The following is a 9,661-nucleotide window of genomic DNA, read 5'->3' as shown; positions in this document are numbered from 1 at the left end:
TCGCCGACATCATCAGATACCCTGCCGCAGAAGAGGCCTTTCTTCGTGAATTTGGACTGGTGCCGACGCCATCTGCTCGACCCCAGGCAACCGGAACACTACAAGGGCGGCCACCGGCTTCCGAGTACTGGGGGATATGCAAGGACCTCGGCTTTAATCCAGGCGAGCCAGGATGCGACGGAGAAGTCGTCACTTACAATCGCCGATGCAAGAAAGGGATCAGGCCGAGCTTCAAGTGCAATCGGTGCAAAAAGCAGCTGTCTCAGCTCCGCGGGACGGACGCCCTGCACGGTAGGCAGGGGCAAGGCTCCTTTTTTGCTTGTCGAGACGTACTTGGACGTCCGAACGTAAAAATCGCTCGAAGAGAGGTGATATGGCTGACCTACGCAATGGTTAAAGGGTTCTCGTCGAGGAACACGAAGGAACTCATAGAGAAGGAGTTCAAGATGAGTAACACCACGCGGACCGACTGGAGAAATTATGTCAGAGAAGTGGCTCTCGCAGAGCTTCTCGAACAGCCGCCGATGGGAGGAGTAGGACAGGTGGTCCAAATAGACGAGTGCCTGATGAGGGGACGACGCAAGGCGAACCGAGGCCGCCTTCTGACTGGCGACAATGTTCCCCCCAGGCGCCGCAACAACTACGGTGGTGTGTCAGATAAGGGCCCGTGGATTTTCGGCATGCTGTGCGTGTCCACGAAGGAGCTAAGGCTGTTCGAGGTCGACAAAAGAGACGCGGCCACCCTTGGTCCTCTGATCGCAAAGAACGTTCTTCCCGGGACGACGGTGTTCAGTGACGAGTGGGCCGCATACCGGTGCATACCCGGCCTCGTGAATGCCAACGGGACGCCGCTAAACCTCGACTGGCACACCGTGAACCACAGCGTCAACTTCATCGACCCTGCAACAGGCGCCAACACGCAACGCATCGAAAGCGAGTGGCAGAAAGCAAAACGACGACTCGTTCGCAACGGCAACAAAACGACTCCCGCTCTGATGCGTTCTCACCTCGCCTGGCTGTGGTGGAGGTCCGTGAACGCACGTCCCAACGTGAAGGACAAGTTCCTTCGGCTCATCGAGGCCATCGCACGCCGGTATCCCCTTTGAAGACGATAGTGCGACAAATGCAGATTGATCAACCTGCTGTGTGCGTTTTTTTGTTTTGTTTTCATTCGTTTTTGTTACTTTTTGATAGCGCTCTTTCAAGCCCGGAGAAAATAAACATGCATTATTTGGAATTTTGGTTGTTTGTGGTTATTGTGGGTGGAACCCCTCTTCCATTTAGGGCCCCCCATTTACAGTTCCACGAGTCGCGTGCCTCCCACCACAAGCTCAGACCTAGCAGTGTCGTCCAGCAGCGGCGATAAAGCCGCCTACGGGCGTAGCGAGCACTGATATATGCGACGTGCATCAATTCTCCAGCCGTGGTATGTATGTTTCATACTCGTCGAGCGATGCGATCGGAAGTGTGAGCGTCGTTGGGCATGGTCGACACGGCACGCACAGCTACGGAGATAATCTGTACTTCGGGGACACGAGTCCGATGTATTGCAACACGGCGCACACGCGTGTCCGGTCTTCGGCGATTAATTCAGTTTCCCCTACGCGTACGTGGACTCAAACGAGTCGTTGCGCCTGGATTCCCTACTTCGAGTCAGATATCTTAATTGTACGGCGCACGCAGCGAAAAAACGCGTCCCGACTTCTGCAGCACGCGGGGTCCGTTCGTTCCGCTCGTTAAAACGGCCGATGTCGCACAGGCACTTTCGAAATGCACCGCGGATGACACAGAAGCCTTACGGGAAAGCTGAAACCGCAGGGGCAAATTTATCCGCCAAATCTGGCGGCAGTCTGGCAACATTGACCCCCGAGTCTGGCAACAGACTTTTGCGACACCAAATAGAACCCTGCCCACGCAAATCCCTTACCGTTCAGAAAGGTCGCCATTCGGCAGCAGCTACCCGCTACCATTGGGCCTTTTCTTTTTCTCGCCGTGTAGTCTTGAAGCAGCTACACCACTTTGCCAAGTATGAGCCTGCTGATGAGGCGCAGCGAACGTGGAGCCGTCGAAGGGTGAAACAGCAAATAACTCCGATCGACCACAACTACCCTGCCGTCACTTCGGAAACACTAAGCTGGAACTTTAGCAAATGCAAATATGTTCTATTGAGCCGGTCAATAGGCTCAAGCCCGCAGAACAATCTACGAATCCCCAGGCACCGAGCACTGTGCTTTAAACCTCTAAACCACAGTTCTTTCCTTCCTCCGTGGCTCTAAACAACCTAAAACAACGGCGCCAACCAACGCGCCATTATGGATGCGCAATGCCACCATCATCAGTGGATTGGTTTGGCTCAGCTTCGCATAGTGTGCTGGATACAACGCACAGTGTTGCGGAAATTAATGCAGATAATTCGCTAAGCTGTCAGAATCGAAGCGATCGCAATGTTGAAGGTCGCAGAATGTCAAGGGGGTTTTGCAGAACGCTGTATGAGATAAGAAACGTACGTTTGATACATTTCCCATGCATATGCGTCGGGACAGCGTAACGCTATTCTTGTTATTTTTATGCGTGCTTGTTTACGCCTAGATAACTGCAAAATTATTTCTTTTCCTTGTTTCGTTTGCGTGTGGCGCCGTGCTTCCAGCCTAAACTGCCCTGTCGGCAACAGTGGCGTTTTACAGCTGTCTTTGTTTTTTGATTGGCGGTGAGGTGATTGAAATCAGGTGATGTATAGTTTAATAGCTAATGCTCTCTCTATTCACCAGAAGTGTGACGGAAGCAACTAGTTTCCGCTTGCTCTGACACATTGTGCTGCTTCGGCCAGCAGTAGGTAAGCATCTGATCAATAAGTATGCATGCCTGGTAGAAATCGAAAGTGCTGTCTCGGTGCTTTTGGTGTTGTTTCTTTTCTTTATTTTTATTATTCTTTCTTTGCCTGTTTTCGTGTTTTTAACCTTGTGGCGTCAACTGCCCCGACGTGGGATTTCCTGGGAGTCGGAATGTCCCATTCGTTGCAGCGACTCTTGTCATTTTAATGATTTTGCCGTTCTTAATTTTCTCTTGAAGGGTAATTTAAAGGATCTGCTCAAGTATCTCCTTGCGGCTTATTGTTTACGCGCGAAAAAGCAACGCCGAAAAACGTGACTCGTATGTTGATCTCGAAGCCGGGCAGTTTTTACTAGTTTTCGTTACTGCACTGTCACGTGTAGTGTCTGCAGAAAATGCTTTCGCTCTCGGCGCATTTGGACCGAGCGACTACTGGCGTTACGCCGCTGATGCTACCCTTCCCGACCGAAAAGTGCATTGTGCTCAAATTATAGCGTTCATAAAGCTTGAGTAACTTGTATACGCTAACCTTGATTGGAGGAGTTCAAGGTTGCCAAGTCTTGCGTTATTGTTCGCATTACTACGACCCCGGTGCAGGGCTCTTGTTAAGCCCTTGTACGTTTTCAGGTGCTTCTTTGCTTGTCTGTTTCTTGATAGATTTGTTGACATTTACGCCCTATAGGATGGAGAGAGAACATGCCAGTGATGCAACACCCTCCTCTTGCAGATTGAGCGTCGGCAGCTGCTGCAATGTGAAAATAGCCCACCCCATTCATTGTGACCGTTTGTGCGACGTCGACGCCAGAATGGGATCCGTCACCCTTCAGAAGCGAGGGCACCCCGCCCACCACATCACCACGACTGACGATGACATGTGCGCTTTCGTCTGTGGTTGGGGTGCTGCCTTTGTAAACATAATCTGCACTTTTCCAATGAACAAAGTGATGTTTAGGCAGATGCTGCACGGTGTGCGAACCAACCACGCCTTGGACCAGCTGCGTAGTGAAGGCTTCCGCCACCTCTACCGCGGTTGCCTGCCACCGCTTGTGCAGAAGACCATATCGGTCTCCATCATGTTCGGCACGTTCAGCGGTTATAGTCGCTTCACGATTCATCATTTCCCCGAGGCGAGCGATCTTACCGTGAAGTTCCTCGCTGGCCTCATGGCTGGCTCTACAGAGGCCATACTCACTCCTCTGGAAAGGGTTCAAGCCTTGCTGCAGGACAAGGAACACCATCACCGCTTCAAGAACACGATGGATGCATTCAAATTCCTGTCTCCGTATGGCATCAGGGAGTACTACCGGGGACTGGTACCCATTCTCCTCCGCAACGGCCCGAGCACGTTCATGTTCTTTAGCCTGAGAGACGAAATGGGGCGCCTCGTGCCGATGGACAAGACAGTTCTCTGGCAGCGGACACTGAGTGACTTTCTCAGCGGCGCCGTGGTGGGCGCATTCGTAAGCACCGTGTTCTACCCCATTAACGTTATTAAGACAATAATCCAAGTGCAGTATGGTCCTCCACGCCTGAGCATGTTAACAGTCTTCAAGGAGACCTATGCAGAGCGCAAGAGCCTTCGCAAAATGTTCTACGGTGTGCACCTTAACTACACACGGGCACTAGTGTCATGGGGCATCATCAATGCAACGTACGAGTTCTTAAGGACACAATATATGCATTATGTTCACAGCAGTCATGGCAGTTGGTGAGCTTTTTGTAACCCACTACACCCTTTTCAAAACTCGGTGCTTTGTTTGGACCGTGCATCTACCGTGAAATTGCTTGCTAGGTTGTGTGGGGTATGTGAATGAGCTTCGTCCTTAGTCATGCTTTAGTTATAAAGCAGCTTATGTAGTTAGTACATCTCACACGTGCATGTTTATTGGAAGAGGAAGTTGTGCTCCGGTAGATCTACCCACTATAGTGATAGCCGTAACACATTTTCATTGTGAACATGTCTTTGGGCTTGCTTCTTTGTAGAGAATATTGTTTTAGTGTCGTGTTGCATCTTTGTGCGGCCAGAGCATAAAAGTACACGTGCTCATTCATGCACGAGGCATCGTTAGGAAGGCAGTGCCGACCTTGGGAGATTCAGTTTAAATACTTGGTTATGCTTGTTGGGTATTTCAATACATTATGCACCATAATTGAGAGGATGCTTGATCTTACGTTATTTTATTAGTAATACTATCTTGTAGAAAATGCTTCGTATTCTTTTGTAAACATGCACTCTTTGCTGTGGTTGTGTTCGCAGTACGAATTTTGTAATAGCATTACGTTATTTTAAGATTTCGTTGCTGTGAGAAAAGTACCAATACCGGCATAAAGAACTAGTTTTCCCAAATCTGATTGTTTTTACCTTTTGCACAACATATGTACTTAAGGCTACATTGTGTAAAGCTTACTTAGTCTCACCCACATTTTTACCAAAGAGAAAAAAACATCACTTATTTGCTCAAAATTGCATTGTGAAGCCACTTTTTTGAATAATATGATTTGGTGTGCCTGTCATAAAAGAACAAGTCAATCAGGTGCAACCTTTTCGAAAATTACCAAGAAATGCTGACTCTGTTCTTTTTTTATGTAGATCAAGATCTGTCAAATACAGAAAGACAAATTCATATATGCGAGGTCAGGTCTGCAAATGTGATTGCCTATGTTTCCTGTCTGTTTTCGTGGGTTTTTTTTTTTTGTCTTTTTTTTTCTTCTTTTTTCACAGCTGCCTGTGTTCTCAGAAAAAGAAACTTGGCTTTCTGACGTCACATATTCCCAGTGTAGTACTGCACACTAGAAGCACCTCAAGAAACTTGGTAATGAACAAATCCTTTTCAAGGTTTGCAGTAAGAAGATACATTTTGCAAACCATCATGTATTAGTCTGACAGGGACGTTCAAGAAGAGATGAATATTCTACATAGACCAAAGTCTTTCAAGAGCATTAAAAGAAAAAGCCGTGAGTAGTAGTCTTTCAGCAGCACTTGTTTAGTCCTTGCAATCATGCTCGTCGCAATTTTCAGCCAATAGCTTTAGTCACTGCAGTCAAATGATTTTAGCTTCAATCAATGCCAATTTCCTTTTTTTTTAAGCTTTTCTGTTGCTTTTACTTGAAAAAGTTAGCTGAAGCATTACAAAATTCCGCTAATTTTGATATACCCCGAATTTAGTGATGTTCATATTTTATGCACTGGGAATACCTGGCAAATCTGCACTTAACAGTATTTCAGACATTCGATTTCATTTGAGTACTTGGTTACAGTACTACTCTGTCTCCGAATTCTTGTGGTGAATTTCTCATTTTTCCTCCGTGTATGCTACATTATACAGTGCTTTGTCTTAGTATGTACAAACCCGTTTTTTTAGAAATGTACAGAGCAATACTATTTACACAGGTTATTGATAAATGCTTTATTATGATGTTCTGCGTATGCATCATTTTAATGTTCTTTATGCCGCTTCTCGCACTTTTGCTCTTAGTTGCAGCAAATCATGCATTGCACAGAAATAAAATGCACCTGAAAGTTGAACCTTTAGCATTCATCACTTTTTGTGTCCTCAACTTCAGTGTAGCCTTTTTAAGTACCACGGGCTTCGGTACTGATTTAATGCAATAACAACAGCTGTGAAGTCGCCCAGATTGCAAAACGTTGAATGTTCGATCGCCATCAGTTTCGTCTATAAAGTTTGCTGGCATTTATAATTGTAAGCTAATGTCTTCTTTTCCATTGGCAATACAATTAAAGCCCAAACCCCACATGAGCAATATTGCACACAAAAGCGACAAGCAACAACACAGGCCGTCACGTGACCAGATTGCTCTCATTCTAGTTGCTCAGTTCTGGAATTCCATAATTCATCATTTGTCACCTAAAAGTACTGTTGCTATGAACGACTACGCAAGAGCACAAAGCTGGAACAAGATCTATGTAAGCAACATACTACTGGCTGTTGCATGTGCACGGAGCAAACAACCCAATGAACATTGATAAATGTAAGAAAGAAAACTAATGCCGTACTTTCAGAAACTTTTATGCTGCTCTGCATGGTACAACATATCTCCTTAAATTATGTATCACCTCACATGTGTCAAGTCAGTTTCGGTATGAGATAGCTGCCCTCGGTGCATCAACACTGGAAAGCTGACGCTTACATTTTGATTTGCAGAGGATGATGCATCACCTGTTGCTTTCAGTTGTGAAATCACTCGCATGGTGCTAATACATAAAGCAGAGCATTGCAGCAGGCAAGTACCAATTAGTGCATTTCCATCACACCAAATCTCCCACACACTTGTAACAAGGATGCTGCCTTTTCAAGTCACTTTATTCCTGCCTAAAAAAAAAACAGTTTAGCTTGAATTTGGCAAACTCACTCATGCGATCTAAACTTGATTAAATCAAAAGGTTTGATATAAAAAAGGTTTCGAGCCTTCAGCAATGCTGATAATTTTACACTTTCCATAACATTCCTTTTCAAACATGAGTAGGTACCTCGAAATGATGTCTAAAAAAGTCCATTTGGGCAGTAACTATGTGTGTTCAATGTCCAGACTGAATCTGGGTAACATAAATATAACTACAAATGTATGCATCTGATGCCTCTCAGTTCGTTATTGCATAAGAAAATATTTTCACTCATGAATGATATCAATACAGAGTGTTCTTGTGTATCAAATTGCATAGTATATGCTAGTATATAACTTCCATTCGCAGAGTGCTATTCAATGATGCCCATCAATCTTTTTAAACATTGTATTTACCAGGCTTGACTGATTACATATCTGAAAGTGCAGATAAGGCATTCTTACTTTGAATGGAGGCTTGATGAGGTAGAACGTACAGGCACAGGACCACTTCGCAGTCCATACCCCGGCCTCCTATTACATCAAATTTTGGCACCATCGGTTCAGCAAATCTGAACGGTTCACTAGAAACATTCGTGAACCTTCCTGTCGCAAAGACAATCCGAATGTACAGTATGCTTACGGATTGAAACACAACATCTTTTTTGTAACTGCTGCCATGAGCAATAGTCGCTGCAAATCTGGCAGCTAGAAGTGACGTTGACTCTGATGTAATTGTCCAAGTCAAAATTACACTACTATGAAATGAACTGTACATTCTGGAAACTAAAGTACTATGAAACTTTACCTAAATTTTTGCATTTCAATCCTCGAGTACAGTATATAATGGTCGTAGAATATGCGACATTAGGCTGGCACCAGTGGCAACACAGTCGACGTGAAATTATAAGAGGCCGGCTTACTCTTTTTCCAGCTATAACTAACCTTTCTTTATTTTTGTGAAGAAATACATATGGAGGTTTTTTTTTTTTTTAATATACAATACAAGCTGTGAAACGACCTGGAGTTCCTCACCAGTTTTTTTTCAGGCCGGCTCAATGGCAGACAGTTCCCTCTATGGGGGCCACCTACCTCAGAGGCCCTGGCTGATAGGTCCGTGAAACCCCTCGTTAGCACTGAAAACGGCCTGCCTGACTGGTGTTTGTATTTCGGCTGCTACACGTAGCATACGTGGAAAGTAAACACAAACATTGAAGTACCCTGGCTAGGGTACTTTGCATCTGCATAGCCTTTACAGGAACAGCTTTGTTTCTGTCTTTCGCCCGGTTACGGTGGTAGCCATAGCATTGTGTTCGCACTTTCACCCTGGGGGCGTCAGTTAAGGGGTATTCGCACGGGGGAGAGACGTTGCGGGGTTTGCGGAATCGCGTGACAACGAGGTCACTGATCAGCGCCTACTCTCAAATTGGTGACGTCGTTGTCACGTGGTCCGCAAACCCGCTTCTCCCCGAGTATTTCTCCTCTGTGCGAGTACCTCGAGGGGGCGTTACCGCGCCTAGCCCCGCCCCCAGGCACACATTAGCAGTCCTAATTAACCACTGCATTATACACGTTCCAAATTTTGATCATAACAATGACAGATTTATTTTGTGTACCTCATATTATACCTAGACTTCATATCTATTATGAAGGCTCGGTGTGACCGCTGGACAACACCACATGCGCAGATGCCTAGAGTGCATGCGTCAGTAAAATAATCGTCAGTATTTGGTCTGTTTTATTTGTGGAAATGATCTAAACGTGAGCATTGACCATGAACGCTTCCATCAGTATGCACCAATTTATTATCGCTGCTTTCCTCTCTTGCGACTTCAAATTCAAAGAGCCTGAAATTCATTTCGCAATTACATGGCACTGGAAGCAAGCTAAAAGGCGTGTACCGACATTCGATATATACTGCTCTCGGGATCGCGCAGATGACGCGCGCGTTGGCATGAGAGACGAACTCCGATATTGCGAATTACCGGCTATAGCGAACTAAATACGAACTTTTGTTGGTCACGCTACATTTCAGTAAGATTCAGGCCCGTAGCCAGCGGAGGGGAGGGGGTCTAGTGCCCCCCCCCCCCCTGTAATTTTCCCGGAGGGGGGTGTTTTACTGAAAATAAGTAATAAAAATAGGTATTTTTCTCAAATAGTCAAGGTTTTCAACAACTGCACCCCCCCCCCCCCCCGAAAAAAAATTCCTGGCTACGGCCCTGGTGAGATTTATTATCTACATAACGAGAACAAAAGCATGAGACCTGCCGCGATATCGCCTGACAGCGAAGAAATACTTGGTTCGGCCGACGCTCAAAACTCGAGAGGTGGCAAAAGCAAAATAAATATTGAAAGACAATTCACAACGACACTTTTCTTCTCCTTTGAAAAAGTTGCTGGAATTTCGATCATCGAGCGAGAAAAAGAAAAAAGCGGAGTCAGCTGGTTGTGCCACCGCATGAACAGAACGGGGAAAATTTTGGAAGCTCAT

At 45.9% G+C, this 9,661-nt stretch overlaps 1 protein-coding gene across 2 annotated transcripts; it reads left to right on the top strand.

Annotated features, from left to right (window-relative positions):
- Positions 1–2,655: 2,655 nt before the first annotated feature.
- LOC119396777 (mitochondrial nicotinamide adenine dinucleotide transporter SLC25A51) lies at positions 2,656–4,552 on the top strand. Of its 2 annotated transcripts, none has more exons than XM_037664104.2 (2): positions 2,656–2,833; positions 3,557–4,552. In XM_037664104.2, exon 2 carries the CDS (start codon positions 3,636–3,638, stop codon positions 4,539–4,541), a length of 906 nt encoding a protein of 301 aa, XP_037520032.1. In that variant the 5' UTR covers positions 2,656–2,833; positions 3,557–3,635; the 3' UTR covers positions 4,542–4,552. The 2 variants fall into 2 exon arrangements, with proteins under 2 accessions (XP_037520032.1, XP_037520033.1); XM_037664105.2 differs by lacking the exon at positions 2,656–2,833 and adding an exon at positions 3,256–3,456.
- The last annotated feature ends 5,109 nt before the right edge of the window (positions 4,553–9,661 follow it).

The sequence above is a fragment of the Rhipicephalus sanguineus genome, chromosome 6 (genome assembly GCF_013339695.2).
Source record: "Rhipicephalus sanguineus isolate Rsan-2018 chromosome 6, BIME_Rsan_1.4, whole genome shotgun sequence".
Lineage (NCBI taxonomy): Eukaryota > Metazoa > Arthropoda > Arachnida > Ixodida > Ixodidae > Rhipicephalus > Rhipicephalus sanguineus.
This window is presented reverse-complemented; position numbering and strand designations above follow the sequence as displayed.

What these genes read in the sequence shown, in the direction of transcription:
- LOC119396777 (XM_037664104.2), top strand. Translation starts at nt 3,636, where the DNA reads ATGGGATCCGTCACCCTTCAGAAGCGAGGGCACCCCGCCCACCACATC.